The sequence below is a fragment of the Salvelinus alpinus genome, chromosome 14 (assembly GCF_045679555.1).
Source record: "Salvelinus alpinus chromosome 14, SLU_Salpinus.1, whole genome shotgun sequence".
Lineage (NCBI taxonomy): Eukaryota > Metazoa > Chordata > Actinopteri > Salmoniformes > Salmonidae > Salvelinus > Salvelinus alpinus.
Window position 1 is genome coordinate 35978660 of NC_092099.1, and position 18973 is coordinate 35997632.

General features: G+C 41.1%; 2 protein-coding genes across 10 annotated transcripts in view; both read right to left on the minus strand.

The window, feature by feature from the left end:
• Positions 1 to 1388: 1388 nt before the first annotated feature.
• Positions 1389 to 5300, minus strand: LOC139538871 (secreted frizzled-related protein 3-like). Of its 2 annotated transcripts, XM_071341379.1 has the most exons (7): positions 5015 to 5300; positions 4403 to 4794; positions 4184 to 4222; positions 3972 to 4031; positions 3620 to 3685; positions 3063 to 3267; positions 1389 to 2787 (listed from the first exon to the last, which is right to left on the minus strand). In XM_071341379.1, exons 2-7 carry the CDS (start codon positions 4743 to 4745, stop codon positions 2664 to 2666), a joined length of 837 nt encoding a protein of 278 aa, XP_071197480.1. In that variant the 5' UTR covers positions 4746 to 4794; positions 5015 to 5300; the 3' UTR covers positions 1389 to 2663. The 2 variants fall into 2 exon arrangements, with proteins under 2 accessions (XP_071197480.1, XP_071197479.1); XM_071341378.1 differs by lacking the exon at positions 5015 to 5300 and having other exon boundaries at positions 4403 to 5007.
• Positions 5301 to 9036: 3736 nt separating this feature from the next.
• Positions 9037 to 18973, minus strand: part of LOC139538872 (nck-associated protein 1-like) — a 69558-nt gene continuing 59621 nt past the window's right edge. For 7 of the 8 annotated variants that reach the window (XM_071341388.1, XM_071341386.1, XM_071341387.1 and 4 more), the window contains 8 exons: positions 17430 to 17523; positions 17075 to 17157; positions 15617 to 15697; positions 15299 to 15392; positions 12371 to 12487; positions 11835 to 11944; positions 10426 to 10515; positions 9037 to 9277 (listed from right to left, as the gene is read on the minus strand). In XM_071341388.1, the coding sequence (XP_071197489.1) occupies positions 9161 to 9277; positions 10426 to 10515; positions 11835 to 11944; positions 12371 to 12487; positions 15299 to 15392; positions 15617 to 15697; positions 17075 to 17157; positions 17430 to 17523 (786 nt within the window). In that variant the 3' untranslated portion in view covers positions 9037 to 9160. The remainder of the gene's footprint in view (positions 9278 to 10425; positions 10516 to 11834; positions 11945 to 12370; positions 12488 to 15298; positions 15393 to 15616; positions 15698 to 17074; positions 17158 to 17429; positions 17524 to 18973) is intronic. The other variant, XM_071341382.1, reaches the window with a different exon arrangement.

Genomic DNA, 18973 nt, shown 5'->3' on the forward strand with positions numbered 1-18973 from the left:
CACTATAGGGAATTGGGTGCTATTTGGGACACAACCCAGCACTGAGCAGAGCGGCTACGCCGGTAAACAAGATTTACATCTCTCACTGCACTGTACTGGGATTTGATGGTTTCCATATGGTGCATAAGTTACGTGAGTAAAATGCAGAAGGTGGGACAGATTAATTATGAGAGTGATTTATCCCAAGTGTCAGGTTGCAGTAAAACAAGTCAGAGGTAGTAGTGTGTGTGTGCACCTGTGCATGCCTGCGTGTGTATGGCTGAAGATGGCCTCCCAATTCATGGACCTAACATCGAGGTGGGCTTGTTATAACAAGTTAATTTTGTGTTCATTATCTCATAAACTCACCACAGACAGTCCATGATTAAGTTGAGTCTCCTCACTCATATATTCCTCCCCTACACTTCATCTCTGCTCACCTGTAAATAAGGTTCTGGCAGCACCCGACAGGATGCCGTTGTCATAGAAATAGAATGATCATCATTCTTAGTCTATGGACTTCACATAGGGAGATTTAGAATCTTTGATGACGTACAGTAGTGTGGGCCAGGAAGCATTCAAGACCTCAGTATTATCGCTGACCTGGGTGACAAATAATACACTATCCACTTTCATATTTAGTTTCATATGACAAGTAAGCAACAGTAAAATAGTTAAATTATGAATTGTATTCTTGTTCTATTGTGCATTTTTTACTACACACTCTATTCTTCATTTGAGTGGTGAATTAGGTTGCTTCACAAACTAATAAACTTTGTATGGTTCATGTAACATTGGTAGACCTCTTTTAGTGTGAGGAGAATCTGTTTTGCTGCTTCTGTCTGTCACTGCGCAAGGCCAAGCTTTGTCTGTTCACAGCGAGCAAGCCACTGTATGTCAAAACAAGCATTATTTCACATTAGAGGTCGACACTCTTTCCCTATCGATTGGTTTGGAGACTGTGTACTGTTGGATGATAAACAGACTCCCTCTGACTAAGAGCATGAATGCTTTCATAGGCCGGGAGGGAGCAGGCGAGCAGTACGCTGATTTGGCCTCAGTCCAGATTCTCTCTCTGACTTTCCTCAACATGGTAGCCACTCATACATACAGCTTCCCTCTTCATTACTTTTACTCCTGTTCATTTACAGTACCATCCAGACTTCTCAACAAGCTTCTCTCAATATGTTGAAGTGTTAGGCTAGTCAGTCATGGCTACCCATGTTGTAGTTTAGTCGGGTCAATTTAGTTTAAATTGTGGACAGGTTGATTTCTTCAAGTAGGTTAGGCTATACTGGTTCTGGTAATACTGTACACTACGTGTTTGCTGAGGAAAATATTGTTTCGGAATAAAAACATGTTCTGATCACATTATGTGCAAGACAGCTCATACAGACATGGACTATGCGTTGGACATGACACCAGCCAGACAATGTTTAATAAAGCACTCAAATCAGATTTACAATCACAATTGAGTGGTGGTTAGCATTTCATAGATTGATATATGTATGTATGTTGTGTACGAAGACAAACCAGAGTGATGTATATGAGAAGTATAAAACTACAGTTCAGTTTAGAAAAACCCAAAGCACCAAAAACGACTAGAAGAAAGAAACCTAGCAAATCATCAGAGCTCCAAAGCATGAGACATATAAGAAAGCAATTCAACCTTTTTGTTCCACAGACAGACAAACAGACAGCGCTAAGCCGGGAGACATATTACATGTAATGCAATCATTATTTCAATAGCTCAATGTTGTCGTGTTTTGTGTTGTCATCAATGACATGATATACTCTGTCTTCTTGGATCATTCTGACTTTTCTTCGCATACTGACAAAAAAATATGTCCCCCTCCCACCTTCCTCATCCTTTGTTCATTTTTCTCCTTTGAAACGTGTTAAATCCTCTTGTAGTGGAAAATAGCCAGATTACAACTTGTTTGTGTTTCCTTTAAAAGAAATAAAGCATAACAGAGCACCCCATCATAAAAGCACTTTGGTATCTTAAAGACATCCACTTCATCCCATGTGCAGTCTCTAGCTGCTAGATAAATATCCACAATTTTTCTTTAGAGTGCTTCTAACATAATGCTGTGCTAAGACCTTTGTGCATCCTAAATGACACCCTATTTTCCTATATAGTTCACTACTTTTGACCAGAGCCTGGGCCAAGTCCAAAGTTCCCTATATAGTAAATAGGGTGCCATGTAGGATGCAGTCCCTGTCACTCTTCCAGTAAAGTCCCTCGCAAGTCTCGTCCAACTGTACACACACTCAGCACTGTTAAATGAACATTTTGTTTGTGCAAAAAAAAAAATGAAAATACACACACAAAAAAGAATTATAAACAAATATAATACAAAACAAAGCAACAACTAAAAAATAATCTACATTCAGCTACAACAGTTTTGAAAAAAAAAACGTGCAATAGTGCAATTTCAGTTTTCTGTCTGCAAACACTTTTCTTTCTATCTCCATATGTTGTCCCATATGTCATCATTTAGGGTTGCAACATTCTGGTAACTTTCCCCAAATTCCCAGAATTCACAGTTGGAGGATTACAGATTTCTTGCTTATTCCCTCCTGATTCCAGAAAACTTGGAATTTTGGGAAAGTTGTGGAATTTTGGGGAATTTGGAATTTTGCAACCCGATCATCATTGCACAGGGACGCGTCTTGGTTGATCAGTGGCGGCTCCTCCGCATATTGCTTCTCCCCGAGTTCCCCCGGCTCTGGTCCCAACGCCTCACCTTCCTCCCCATACGGTCCTTCCACTTCTGTGCAATGGAGCCTTCGATGAGCAGAAGCCTACAGACAGGTGGTTGGCATATGAGTTACAATGTGGTATGAATTACATAAAGCTGGAAGTAGGCTACAGTAGGTCCTACTGCCCTCCTTAAAAATGTACAACAGGGTTGGAGTCAATTCCATTTCAATTCAGGAAGTAAACTGAAAGTTCCATTCCAATTCAATTATGAAATTTGGAATTGACAGCTCTGCTGATGTACACAATAATATATACATTATTGCATGAATGATTGTTGCTAATAGAGATACAGTAATACGACTGGCTAAAGACGTACCTGGATCTCTCCTCGTTCTCGTAACCCATGATGATGTACTCGTCGTTGGCAGTGAGAGGAGGACAGGGACAGCCAGAGTTGTAGTACAGTGTGACTGTATCACGAGGGATGTTCACTAAGGAAGACTTCAGGATGTCTTTGACCTCCACGATGGCACTTAGATCATGATTTCTGCTTCTAATCTCCTTCACCCTCGCACGAATCACTGGGAGGAAAAGATTAAACATGATTTTAGTTCATTTGATTATTTTAGGATCCTTTACATTTGAAAGCCAATTTGTTTGACTGAACATTCAGGGCCGGTTTCCTGGATATGAATTAAGCCTAGTCCAGGACTAAAAAGCGCGTTTGATGGAGATTCCATTGAGAGTGCTTTTTACTCCAGGACTAGGTTTAATCTGTGTCTGGAATAACATCCAGAGTTTTAGGACAATGATAATATCATGCATTGTAATAATCAGCTAACTATATCTCTCTCATTCTGGAATCTTCTCTCACTCACTCACTTCAGAACTGCAAAAATAATTGCCTAAAAAATCATACAGAAAATAACCCACCATAGTTGTAATTACTCTTTAGGTAGGTCTTGAGACCCAGTCTTACCGACTTGCACTTGCATCGATCTGAAACAATAAAAGGATGTGATTCATTGTAGAATATCTGGTTTTTGAACAGCAATATTACATTCTTGAAATGAATGTAATGAAAAACATATGACATCAAAATCTATATCATATTCTAACATAATACTGTACAGAAAAGATTCTTCAGCACTAAATTCAATAGCCAAAAATGTAGACATTTCTAAGCACATTAGGTTACATTTTCAGTATGTTAGGACAAAAACAGCTCCATGCAAAAGTATTCAAATGTTTAGATAAAGCAAAGAAAGTTTGAATATAATTTTACCATTGTTGGCTCCTTTACAGTTGACATTGTGAGAGTCACTTGGAAAGTCAGGAGTTGATTCTGAATAAAAATAACTATGATGAGAACATTTTCACTGAAGAACAGTACAATATATCAACTTCACAAGTAGCCTCTAATAAAATAGGCAACTGTGGTTACATTTTTTTGTCACTTTATTTTGGGAACATATTCAAGGGTCACATGGATCTTACCAGGTGAGCATTTTGAGGCGTCTTGATAATAGGGGTTGTCTGAGGAAGAGAGGAATAATATTTACTTACAAGTGGCTGATGTAGAGAATTGTACAACATCATCATCATCATCATATTTTCCCTTTGATCTCCCTCTCTTTATATTATGTGAGGTATATTTATTCACAATATCTATTTCAGAAATACACCATGGAATCATCATAATCACCCTTATCCTACCTGGTCCTTCTGCTTTGACAATGGCCTCTGGCGAGATACAGACTCCCCGGTCATAGACTGGCAGATCCTCGCAGGCCAAGCTCTCTGGCCAGGTGTGATTATACCGCTTCATCACCGGTTCACAGCCGCACTTCGCCCGTTCACACACCGACTTGCAGGGCTTGATAGGGTCGTGTTGGAAGTCAATAGTGCATATTGGAGCGTACATGGCGCACAGGAAGAACAGTAAATCTGGACTGCACTGAGTGCCAAGAAGCCCTTCAAACTGCTCAATCGCTAGGACTGCGTTCGCCTGGGTGCTGTGGTGGAGGTGGTTGGGCATTTTCGTCATGTTCCAGGGCATGGACTTGCACAGTGGGATCCGGATGGGCTCGCATGCCGCTGCGGACGCTCTGGGTATCCCAAACAGACAGGTAACCGCGAGGAAGGAGACGAAGAACTCGTGTGAAAACATGATCATCCTCAGTTATATTCAGACAGGTGGTTTAGGATAACAAAATTTTAAAAATGAAATCTAAATGCAATGCCTTGTTATGAAGTCGGCATGGATAAACTTCAATGCAATCCTAAAATCTATAGCCCTAAAGTCGCTGTCGAAAGTTGTCTGTCTACCTGGACGTGTCCAAACTTAGCGTCACGTAGAAGGAACGAAAGTCATCTTTCGTGCGTAAAACCAAAACAACAAAGCCTATTCGAATCGAATTCCTAGCGGGAGATAACGTGGAGATTCCTTTAGTTTTCCCACTGTTTTTTTGTTGCTTATTCCATCAGCGCGTGTGTGATCATATTGCGGAGGGAAGTGGGCTGGGCTGGTGGCTCCGCTCTCTCTATCCCTTCCTCCCTAGACCAGTTTGCGCTGCAGTGATTGCTCGCTGGAATCGCAGTGACCGCACAGTGCGGGACCAGCTTTTTTACCCCTCCGCATCATCATCATGCCTCAGTCTGACCCAGGACACTCCTACTCTCTTGCTTCAAGCCAATACCAAGCAGGGCTGGATAGCTTGTCCCACAGCCTTCTTTGAAATGCTTGGTCGTTATGGAATAGGCTATATAGCCTAACTAATTTCAGTAGCTAGGCCTATTCATTTCTATTTGGATTAAAAGTAAAGTCATGAAACCCTTATAAAGTCACACATCTAAAGACATATGAGGACAGTGCTAAGTACACAATAAACTTTAATCAAGCCTAATTATTAGTGTAAACACAACACAATTGTCTTTGATGAGTGTTAATAGGATCATTGACTGTTGACAAGATTAAGAATGTGTTAAATAGCATCCTTTATGCAGTGTTTAAATAATATACAATGAACAGCATGGAGGATTTTAAAGGGATCGTTTACATTACATGTGACCAAGAGGTCATATAGGGTCAAATAGTTAATTATAATTAAGATACAGTATTCACCATTTCAGTGTTCACTATTTAATTAATTACCATTTCAGAGTTTTCTGGATCCATACAAAATTAGGCCAAATAAAGTGGAGCAAATTACTCTGTTATGAAAGCTTCTTAAAGAGCCTTTTCATTTAGTTTCTCACAATGCTGTACCAGTGGAAAAGAGAGCAGATTTAGGATTTAAGATTTGTAGATCAAAGGGTCGTCTGATTACCTGTCAGCCATTATTAGAATGTTCACATTTGTTCCTCCAGTCAAACTATAACACGGAAACTACTGATCGTGTGTGTGTGTGTGCTTGTGTGTGTGTGTGTGATCACGTGACTGAGGGGGTGTTTAACATGATGACCAGGGGAACGTCAATGTGAGGGCTGCTGGCCGGGACCCTCAGAGCGGAGGAACACTTCCCCACTAATATTTTGACAGCAAAAAAAAAAAAGAAGCACGAACCAAGTGACTAAGACCAATATTGGCCTACGAAAATACAACTGTTCTAGGAAAGACCTTCAAGTTCTAGACAACCTTTGTTTCAGAATACTGAGAAGCCAACTCAATAACACAATCAGGTCAATGTGAGTTTGACAATTAGCTGCCAAGTGTGACAGCTTGAACTTTTGTGGACAATTCTCTAAACGAATGTCTCAAATGCAAACTCAAGTTAAAATGATTAGGCTAATCGTAGTACTGTATGTCTGTCTGAGTATGTATAGCATTTTGTGTCCTGAAGTTTAGATTCAAACATGTCAACAACAAAGAAATCCCACATTAGGCCAGTAAGTGGATATAGCCTAAGATTTATTGGTCACGTTATGGAGGATACACGGTTCATTGAAACATCGAAAACATATAAAAGTGGTAAAAGGAGAGCTATTTATTAACATTCAATAAATATGAAAGAATGTTTATTGTATACCGTACAGACAGGTACAATGGAGTGGTTATGCCAATGCATTTAGTTAAAAAATTATTCTATGCTTTATACAAATATCAACCATCTGTTACCACTTTTCATAATATTTAAGTTTAATACCAACATTTTAGCTTAGCTCCAAATAATATAAATGCTATGGTTTCTCAACAGTTTGGCAAATATCTCAAAAGAACACAAGAATGTAATTAACACAAATTCACAAATACACATACTGTAATAATCAACAGATGATGATGGTGAATGTAATAACTGTGTATCATAATTTTTCCAAAAATCTGCAATTAGTTTTGCACATTGCAATGCTTCACTTTAACCTTAATAGCAATTTTAGTGTTACATTTTTTAACCCATTCAATATTTAGAAACTGAAAAACTAAGACAGTATTCAAAAATGTAATTAAGTAGTAGTGTACCACTGATCATTGTCAACAAAGCTTACATCAGATTCATTTAAGTAAACAAATTACTCATTCATAAAACTGGGTGAAAAGAAAAAACCCTGATCCCACAAAACCAATAATATTATTTTTTGTTTTCTTTAAGACAGAAGATGAAACACAGCACACCCACAATGGTCACATCATCATATCAGACTCTCAAGTTGTCCAGAGCCATATACTTATATTCTCAGTATAGGGCTCTGGGGCTGCCTGCATGTATCAAGCGTCTCAGAGTAGGAGTTCTGATCTAGGATCAGGTCCCCTGTCCATGTAACTGCTGGGTGTAACCCTAGCTAGCAAACTGTCATGGTCAAAACATATAGACTAAATGGTTGCTAAAATGGGAAGACTTCTGTTCATGATAAGAAGTTGCTCTGCTTTCTTGGCATCGAAATCAACCAGACAGGTCCTACAGGCCCTAGTTTTGTCACACTTGGACTACTGCCCAGGTGTGTAGACTTGTGCGGCAAAGAAGGACATAGGAAAATTGCAGTTGATCCAGAACAAAGCAGCACATATTGCACTGAAAATGTATACAGAGGGCGGATGTCAGTGGTATGCATGTCAATCTCTCTTGGCTCAAAGTCTTTTTTTGCCAGGTGTTGATTGGTTAAAGGTATCAAACTGTTTGTTCAAGCAGTTGGCACATAGTTCAAACATTCATTGGTACCACACAAGACATGCAGCCAGAAGTATCTTCACAGTCCCCTAGGTCCAGAACAGAGGCTGGGAAATGCACAGTATTAAATAGAGCCATGACTGCATGGAACTCTCTACCACCCAGGATAACTCAAACTAGCAATACAACCAGATTAAAACAAATGGATAAAAGAACACCTTACGGCACAACGGGGACTGTGAAGAGACAGACATTTTTATATATTTTGTATTATATTCTGCATTGTATTAAGTATTGTATTATGTAGTGTATTCTGCATTGTATTATGTAGTGTATTCTGCATTGTATTAAGTATTGTATTATGTAGTGTATTCTGCATTGTATTAAGTATTGTATTAAGCATTGTATTATGTAGTGTATTCTGTAGTGTTATGTATATTATGTATTCCATTTGTTGTTTTGTTTCCTGTTTGGACTCCAGGAAGAGATTAGCAGTGGGATCCAAATAAAATATAAAATCAAAACTGATCTCAAATTAGCACTCCTACTCTGAGAAGCTTGATGCATAAGGCCCCTGGTGTTGTCTTCTTCACTCTCTGCATGCTAAGGCTCCAGACAAAACCGCTTTCTCTCGCTAGGCAGGGAGCGTCCCCGCCTGCCTCTCTCTCTCTCTCTCTCTCCGCTAGCCTCCCTGCCTCTCTCTCTCTAGCCTCCCTGCCTCTCTCTCTCTCTCGCTAGCCTCCCTGCCTCTCTCTCTCTCTCGCTAGCCTCCCTGCCTCTCTCTCTCTCTCGCTAGCCTCCCTGCCTTTCTCTCTCTCGCTAGCCTCCCTGCCTTTCTCTCTCTCGCTAGCCTCCCTGCCTTTCTCTCTCTCGCTAGCCTCCCTGCCTTTCTCTCTCTCGCTAGCCTCCCTGCCTTTCTCTCTCTCTCTCCAGCCTCCCTGCCTCTCTCGCTAGCCTCTCCTCCTCTCTAGCCTCTCCTCCTACTCCTCCTCTCTAGCCTCTCCTCCTCTCTAGCCTCTCCTCCTCCTCTCTAGCCTCTCCTCCTCCTCTCTAGCCTCTCCTCCTCTTCCTCCTCCTCTCTAGCCTCTCCTCCTCCCTAGCCTCTCATCTCTAGCCTCTCCTCCTCCTCTCTAGCCTCTCCTCCTCCTCCTCTCTAGCCTCTCCTCCTCTCTAGCCTCTCCTCCTCCTCCTCCTCTCTAGCCTCTCCTCCTCCTCCTCTCTAGCCTCTCCTCCTCCTCCTCTCTAGCCTCTCCTCCCTAGCCTCTCCTCCTCCTCCTCTCTAGCCTCTCCTCCTCCTCCTCTCTAGCCTCTCCTCCTCCTCCTCTCTAGCCTCTCCTCCTCCTCCTCTTTTCACCTCCTCTCAGGGCTTTCAGGTTGAGGAAGGCACACTCTGCTTGTAGACGGCGTGGTATGCGTTACGGAGTAGCACATAGGGGAAGCAGGACTCCAGAAGGTCCATGGTCAGGAATGGGGACTCCTGCACAATCTGGTAGAGAAAACACACAGATGGATAAGGATACAACCCAAAATAAACACTGTGAGAACAAAGTTACACATAGAATTCATCCCAAATGGCATTATTCCCTATTCCCTATATAAGTGCACAACTTTTGACCAGGGCCCACATACGGCTCTGGTCAAAAGTAGTGTGCTATATAGGGAATAGGGTGCCATTTGGGATGCAGATTAAGTTTAATCACACTTTTGTGATCTTGCCTTGTTCTCTATGTTATCGGGGCAGAGTATCCCAATGGATAAGGCAGAAGGGTGTGTGTGTGAGTGTGTGTGCGTGCCTCCGTGTGTGTGTTCTATCCTATGCCAGGTCCACTGCAGGATAAAGACTGTGGCTGATTCTTCCTTCTTTCCATTACAGTTGTCTTTCTATTCAACAACCTCCCTCCTGTAGATTATTCTTCAAAGGAAAGCAAATCCCACAGACCAATGAGTAAGCATCTCTGATCAAAAGACCATACATGTGTATGCATGACTGCATATGTAATTTTCGATACAGTCAGAAAGAAAATAGTGCTCTGTTCATTTTCCAAGGAAAATAGTGCTCTGCTCATTTTCCAGTAGAAAGAGGTTATGCGATTCTCTTCCTTTTCTTTCTACTTTGGGCTGGCCAATGCTAGTGAGAATGTTGACCTTGGAACCAACTGGTATATTACATGTGTTAGTTAGGTGATGGCTAGATGATAATTAGATGATGTGACAATGTGTTAGATGATGGCTAGCTTAGTCATAATGCATGTCAAGTTCAAAGTTCAAGTGCTACAGTATACAGTAAAACTCCAATCTACTTGGACTATTGTAATCCTTATTTATAGTAAGCCTAACTTTATTAATCTGCAACTCTTAGTCATTCGGTTTGATATAGTATCATCAATTTTTAGTATAGGACTCTCTCCTAAATGAATTTCCCAGGTCTCCTTTGAGAAACATTTCTTCTGACCTAAACAGGACTTCCTGGTTAAATAAAGGGTTAAAATAGAACATTAATCTGCATCCCAAATGGCACCCTATTCCCTATATACTGCACTACTTTTGACCATGGCCTATAGGGCCCTATATAGTAGTGCACTATATAGGGAATAGGATGCCATTTGGGACTCATTCATACAGTATGTGACTCACCATATCCAGGAGCAAGTAGACAGATTCTCTGTTCCTTGTTGTGGTTTTGTCAGTCTCCTGGCCGATCTTCAGCAAACTGGAGGAGGCAAGCTGCATGGGAGAGTTTAAATCAGTTTCAACGGACTGTGTAGAAGAATGGTGAAGAACTAGAAGCTTTAAGAACAACTTAAAAATGGGGCGGCAGATAGCCTAGCAGTTAAGAGTGTTGTGCCAGTAGCCAAAATGTCAATGTTCCCTTGAGCAAGGCACTCAACCCTAATTGCTCTTGTAAGTCACTCTGGATAAGATTGTCTTCTAAACGACTCAAATGTCAAATGTAAAGTTTAACACTGAAAGAAGCATGGTGTCTTTTCACAATGTTTCTACAAGTCACCAAGCTGCACCGGAGAAAACAACTCACACCGAGGGCCGGTTTCCCAGACACAGATTAATCCCATTTCTGAACTAAACAGCAAACTCAAACGTTTTGTCCTGTAAGATTTATCTGTGTCTGCGGAAACCGGTCCCAAATGTATAGAAGCACTTGTGTCTCTTCTATCAGTTTCACAATGTTACTAGACATTTAAAGCACAATGTTACTAGACATTTAAAGCACAATGTTACTAGACATTTAAAGCACAATGTTACTAGACATTTAAAGCACAATGTTACTAGACATTTAAAGCACAATGTTACTAGACATTTAAAGCACAATGTTACTAGACATTTAAAGCACAATGTTACTAGACATTTAAAGCACAATGTTACCAGACATTTAAAGTCTACCACTCTAACCTTGCCTCTTGGATTTTAACTAAACACTGCAGGGTTTCAAAGAGGACGGGGCTTGGGCTGCATCTCACATGGTATCAGACTGGAGACAGCATTACATATTTTAACACGGTTGTAGTAATACAATATTGGAGCGCAATACAAAGTAAGAGACAACATTTTATGAGGAATAATTCCAATGGAAACACAGAGGGGAAAACAAGGTTGGTGGTGTGCTGTACCCTCCTCCGAAGCGATGCAGAAAAAGCCCCGGCATCCAGGAAAACTCATTTCAGATATTAAAATAAAAAATGATTTAGAATCGCAGAAGGTTTATGGAACATTACTGTTTATCAATCCCGGTCATGAAAATAAAAAATGAAATAAAATAAATATCCTGCCTCCTCCCACGCTGTGTGTAATAAATTCTTACACGACCTTGGCTCTGTCCCAAATAGCACCCTATTCCAGGGCCCAAAAGAAGTGCACTATATAGGGAAGTGTGCCATTTAGCATACACTTGCTAGCATTTTGAAAAACCCACCAGAGAGATTAAATAGAAAACAGATGAAAGAAGAGAGCTGCTTATAATAAATAATAAGAAAGGGTGGAGAGAAATGTGTGGTATAAACCAAATGGGCTATTACTATAAAACGTACTGCGAGGAACTCTTTGAGGCGGTCCTCGATGCTGCCCTTGTGGATGGTGAATAAAGCTGCAGCGATCTGGTTAATAGCTTTAGCCAGACAGTGGATGTTGTTGCAGTGACCTGTGAAAGGATGACAGACAAGTAGATATTAGTGTCTCGACTATCTTTAAACACTGTGGGTAAAACTATCTACTATATCTTTCTACAATGTTAACTTGAGACTAAACCACATCAGTCCATATACATGTAACAACAAATGAACATAAAATGTCCTTAAGACAATTAAATGTACAATATCAAACAAGATAAATCATAAGACAGTTATGTATATTCTTCTGTATATCAAATTATATATACATGAACTTAATTTCCTTTAAAGACTCAGACATTAGTTAGAATCTAAATATTGCACAATGTTCTCATTTGTGGTTGTGTCACAGCACTGTTAACAAGGACTATTATGAAGGAACCATATCAATAAGTATAACAACAAATAGACTTAAAATGTACATAGAACATTTACTTCATGTATCTAAAAACAGGTACCTTCAATAGCAGGGCTATACTGGGACATGACGTTGCTTGCCAAGGTGGGCATAGAGACTGCCACAAAGACCATCAGCAGGCACGCTATCTTGTACTCCTCCTCAGGACTGATGTTCTCTGTTACCAAAGAAGGGAAATGTCTGTTAACAAACCATCACCATGACAGCTTAACAGCACGCCTTTATCTTGGCATCATGATAGAGAAAAATATATATAAAAATAGCAGTTTGGGGGAAATCGGGGGGATCAAATTTGGATATTATCTGAACACGAAGACCCTCTAGCCAAGACAAACTGCAATAAGGCTCCGTAATTAACTGTAATTTATATTAACAGGACAACACTGGGAGATGATTCAACTATGTGGAACCAACATGGGGTAGGAGTGCCTCCCAAATGGCATCCTATATTGCACTACTTTTGACCAGACCCTTATGGGTCTCCCTATGGGCCCTGGTCAAAAGTAGTGCACTACATAGTGAAAAGAGTGCCATTTGCATCCTAGGAGATGAAGTTGAGGGTTGATAACTATTTTGATATTAAACAGAGGTTTGTATAAGAACAGCAGGGGCATAATAGACATGTCTTCGCTGGCCAAAAGGCCTGCAGGGCTCTTAATGGCTCTGACAGAGTTAAAGCAATGTTATTGAGTATTTTCCTTAGAGCAACAGAGAGAGGCTGGGAACTTGAGGAGAGCCAGTGGCTTCGTCCCAAATGGCACCCTATTCCCTATATAGTGCACTACTTTTGATCAGACACCTATACAGGGGATAGGGTGCCATTTGGGATGCAAACAGAGGAATCTCTGGGAATAGGGTAACATTTGGGACATAGAGTGCATTCGGAAAGTATTAAGACCCCTTGACTTTTTCCACATTTTGTTAAATTACAGCCTAATTCTAAAATCGATTAAATAGCTATTTTCCCCTCAATCTACAAACAATACCCCATAATGACAAAGCAAAAACAGGTTTAGATATTTTTGTAATAAAAAACTCAAAACTAAACTGAAATTAGACATTTACGTAAGTATTCTGACCGTTTACTTAGTACTTTGTTGAAGCACCTTTGGCAGCTATTAAAGCCTCACGTCTTCTTGGGTATGACGCTACAAGCTTGGCACACCTGTATTTGGAGAGTTTCTCCCATTCTTCTCTGCAGATCTTCTCAAGCTCTGTCAGGTTGGATGGGGAGCGTCGCTGCACAGCTATTTTCAGGTCACTCCAGAGATGTTTGATCGGGTTCAATTCCGGGCTCTGGCTGGGCCACTCAAGGACATTCAGAGACTTGTCCCGAAGTCACTCCTGCGTTGTCGTGGCTGTGTGCTTAGGGTCATTGTCCTGTTGGAAGGTGAACCTTCGCCCCAGTTTGAGGGCCTAAGTTCTCTGGAGCAGGTTTTCATCAAAGATCTCTCTGTACTTTGCTCCGTTCATCTTTCCCTCGATCCTGACTCATTTCCCAGTCCCTGCCACTGAAAAACATCCCCACAGCATGATGCTGCCACCACCATGCTTCACCGTAGGGATGGTGCCAGGTTTCCTCCAGACGTGACACTTGGCATTCAGGATCTTGGTTTCATCAGAACAGAGAATCTTCTTTCTCATGGTCTGAGAGTCCTTTAGGTGTCTTTAGGCAAACTCCAAGCAGACTGTCATGTGCCTTTTACTGAGGAGTGGCTTCCGTCTGGCCGCTCTACCATAAAGGCCTGATTGGTGGAATGCTGCAGCGATGGTTGTCCTTCTGGAAGGTTCTCCCATCTCCACAGAGGAACTCTGGAGCTCTGTCAGTGTGACCATCGGGTTCTTGGTCACGTCCCTGACCAAGGCCCTTCTCCACCGATTGCTCAGTTTGGCTGGTCGGCCAGCTCGAGGAAGAGTCGTGGTGGTTCCAAACTTCTTCCATTTGAGAATGATGGAGGCCACTGTGTCCTTCGGGACCTTTAATGCTTAAGATATTTTTTGGAACCCTTCCCCAGATCTGTGCCTCGACACAATCCTGTCTCGGAGCTCTACGGACAATTCCTTCAACCTCGTGTCTTGGTTTTTGCTCTGACATGCACTGTGAACTGTGGGACCTTATTTAGACAGGTGTGTGCCTTTCCAAATCATGTCCAATCAATTGAATTTACCACAGGTGGACTCCAATCAAGTTGTAGATATATAATTTTGCAAACATTTCTAAAAACCTGTCATTATGGGGTATTGTGTGTAGATTGATGAGGACTTTTTTATTTCATACATTTTAGAATAAGGCTGTAACGTAACAAAATGTGGAAAAAGTGAAGGGACGCACATATGGAATGGACAGCACTTTGTGGATATGGCTGCAGGCTACATGACTTGACAAACTAATACCAGTGTGTATAAGCATCAACATGTCCTGTTAAGTAACACGTCCCTCAGGGGTGCTGGGGTGTTAAAACATTACCTAAACAAAGCCTGGCGTATCTGTTGCGATTATGAAAAATTGACAGGACATGTATTTCTTTTTAATTTATGAAAACATTGGTTTGATACATGACTACAACAGGGAATGTAGTTCTAATGCTTGTCCAACTCTCTCTCCCTTTGCCATTATTAACAGATTTATTTTCAAACTCTGAGATTTCAACAGCGAATCAGTCATCCCTATACACAGTGTGTGGACATGTAACTCAGGCTATGAGGCATATGATAGCCATCATCATTTCAGCTCAACAACTAAACATATCCATTCATTCAAAATGTAAATTGTAAATGGCTGATTGACTAAATTCAAGATGTGCAGCATACTAGTTCACATGTGTTCTTGTTACAGTTAGTCATTATTCAACAATAATTTCATCGAATACACAATCATAGAGACGTCCTCAACAATGGTGCGTACAGAGAAATGGACTTCCATGTATCAGCTGTGTTATGCAGCAGTGTATGGCGCGTCCTATCTTACCTGACTTCTGGGAGGAGAGGGCCACCACTAAGGCAGGGTCTATCTCACAGGGCAGGCCTGCTGCAGAGGACAGCTCATAGACATTCATGGCCACCTGATGATCAACATACAGGACATCAGAGAGTCAGTCTGCTTCAAACACAATAGCCATTTATATATCATATTAATAATATGAATAATAAATGCCACTTAGCAGATGCTTAAATGTAAATGTAATCCAAAGCAATTTACAGTACAGTGTATGTGATCCTTGTGGGAACTGAACCCACAACCTTGACATCATGAAGCATCATTTAAAGGTCCTACTGTGTCTCTCACCTTCATGTCGGTCTCTCTGGGAATGTGATCCTTGAAGTCCTCCACTGAGCTCACCAGGAATGGGATGTGACACGACAACACCTGTTGACAAGAAGATAATGTGTAACCTCAATACTAAGCCAGAAATATTTGATTTAACTAACTTCAGCACAGGATGAAATATGAGAAACCAGCTTTAGACAACTCAAGATAATTGTGTACTCTATTGTGTATATGATGCCAATTAAGTGGGTGAAAGTTAACCCCCTAGAGTTGATTGATGCACCCTTGCGTCAATATAATTAACATAATGAAATAATCTCCATACAAATCTGTCTGTTTAAGCTAGAGATATCATAGGGCTGCGATGTAATCCACTGCATCCACCGATATCGGCCTCAAACGAACACAATGTGTTTTCCGTTTTGTTCTAAGACCTCCACAAGCCCCAAAGGCAGTGGTGGAAAAAGTACCCACATTTCAAAAGTACCCCATTTTAAATGTACTTAAGTATCAAAAGTAAAAGTATAAATCAATTAAAATGTCTTAAATTAAGCAAACCAAAGCAAATTGTCTTGTTTTTTTAAATTTACGGATAGCCAGGATCACAGTTCAACACTCAGACATAATTTACAAACGAAGCATTTGTGTTTAGTGAGTCTGCCAGATCAGAGGCAGTAGGGATGACCAAGGACGTTCTCTTAATAAGTGCATGAATTAGACAATTTTCCTGTCCTGCTAAGCATAAAAAAATGTAACGAGTACTTTTGGGTGTCAGGTAAAATGTAAGGAGCAAAAAGTACATTATTTTCTTTATGAATGTAGTGGAGTACAAGTAAAAGTTGTCAAAAATATAAATAGTAAAGTAAATTACAGATACCCCAAAAAACTACTTAAGTAGTACTTAAAAGTATTTTTACTTAAGTACTTTACACCACTGCCCATGGGACACGTCTGAAGTCGGTACCGCCAATGTGCCAACTACTGTCTGTATCTTCTGAACTGTTTGGGCTACAAACTAATATGACTCCACATGGAAAGGGGAGATTCTCACAAACAAGATGGTGTTCCCCGTTTTGCTCTACGACCCCCACAAGTGTCACAGGACTCATCTGAAGGTAACCTTGTACCGGTAAAAAGAAATGAATGGAAGTAGTTTGGTACCGTACCAAAAAAGGGGCTTTTGTAAAAATCGGAGCTTTTGTATATCTCCTAGATATAGGACAGACACTTTAAAACCTTATTCGTTATGATATCTTTTTTTACTCTCTGTTTTGCCATTCATGAATGTGTTTCTATGAGCTATAGCAGTATTATTATCATTATAATATATCTTTTTTATATTGCTACAGGGGTCCTACATTTCAAAATCAAATAACTAAATGATCTGTGGTATGACCATCTTAAAACTATTCCATGTTAGCTTAGTAGAACCCCCCAAAGGCTTAGACTTTTAGGGGGTTTAAAGAGCCGACTTACATCTCGGAGTGCCTCCTGAGCCAGTGATCGGAATGAGAGGATAACGCCGATGATGGTCATCCGTTTCAGAACACTGTCGACTGCTATAACACCAAGACAAAAAACATGTGAGCCTCACAGACAACGGACATGTCTCTAGTCATTTTACTGGTATGCAAATAAGATTTAGATGTTATGTTATGTCACCTTTAACCTTCAGCAGCCACAATCAAAGGTCCGTACGCATAACAGTTTTATTTATGGGAGAATGTATCATGTATCTGTTGCTTATTTGGCCCTTGGCAGCACTGAGCCTAGTGTCTGTCTAGCACAGCAAGACTGACCAGGCCAGTAGAAATACAGACAGACTACCCACATGAGAGCTTCTTGAACAGAGCAGCCATTTCTCCAGGCTTGTCAAAGCTGGTCCTCATCTGTGTCAAAACCTCAACGTTGTCCACCACCAGTTTCTGAAGAGGAGAAGAATAAGTTGAGGGAGACAGGGAGAGGAGTAGGAATGTGAGGGAAAGTGAGAGGGAAAGAGGAAGGAAGAGAAATAGGGATATAAAATTTATTAAATTAACTTTTTTGCTCATCAATCTACACACAATACCCCATAATGACAAAGCGAAAACAAGTTTAGATTTTTTTGCAAATGTATAATAAAAAAAAGACAGAAATACTTTATTTACCTAAGTAAATTCAAACCCTTTGCTATGAGACTCGAAATTGAGCTCAGGTGCATCCTGTTTCAATTGATCATCCTTGAGATGTTTCTACTTGATTGGAGTCCACCTGTTGTAAATTCAATTGATTGGACATGATTTGCAAAGGCACACACCTGTCTATATAAGGTCCCACAGTTGACAGTGCATGTCAGAGCAAAAACCAAGCCATGAGGTCGAAGGAATTGTACATAGAGATCCGAGAAAGGACTGTGTCGAGGCACAGATCTGGGGAAGGGTACCAAAAAGAAACTGCAGCCTTGAAGGTCCCAAAAACACAGTGGCCACACAAACTGAGCAATCAGGGGAGAAGAGCCTTGGTCAGGGAGGTGACCAAGAACCCGATGGTCACTCTAACAGAGCTCCAGAGTTCTTCTGTGGAGATGGGAGAACCTTCCAGAAGGACAACCATCTCTGCAGCACTCCACCAATCAGGCCTTTATGGTAGAGCGGCCAGACGTAAGCCACTCCTCAGTAAAAAGCACATGACAGCCCGCTTGGAGTTTGCCAAAAGGCACCTAAAGGACTCTCAAGACCATGAGAAACAAGATTCTCTGGTGTGATGAAACCAAGATTGAGCCCTTTGGCCTGAATACCAAGCGTCACGTCAGGAGGAAACCTGGCACCATCCCTACGGTGAAACATGCTGATGGCAGCATCATGCTGTGGGGATGTTTTTCAGTGGCAGGGACTGGGAAACTAGTCAGGATCGAGGGAAAGATGAACGGAGCAAAGTACAGAGATATCCTTGATGAAAACCTGCTCCAGAGTGCTCAGGACCTCAGACTGGGATGAAGGTTCACCTTTCAGCAGGACAACGACCCCAAGCACACAGCCAAAACAATGCAGGAGTGGCTTCAGGACAAGTCTCTGAATGTCCTTGAGTAGCCCAGCCAGAGCCCGGACTTAAACCCAATCGAGCATCTTTGGAGAGACCTGAAAATAGCTGTTCAGTGAACACGGAGGCCTACAAACCTGACTCAGTTACACCAGCTCTGTCAGGAGGAATGGGCCAAAATTCACTCAACTTATTGTGGGAAGCTTGTGGAAGGCTACCCGAAACGTTTGTCCCAAGTTATACAATTTAAAGGCAATGCTACCAAATACTAACTGAGCGTATGTAAACTTTTGACCCACTGGGAATGTGATGAAAGAAATAAAAGCTGGGGGGAAAAAATCACTCTCTCTACTATTA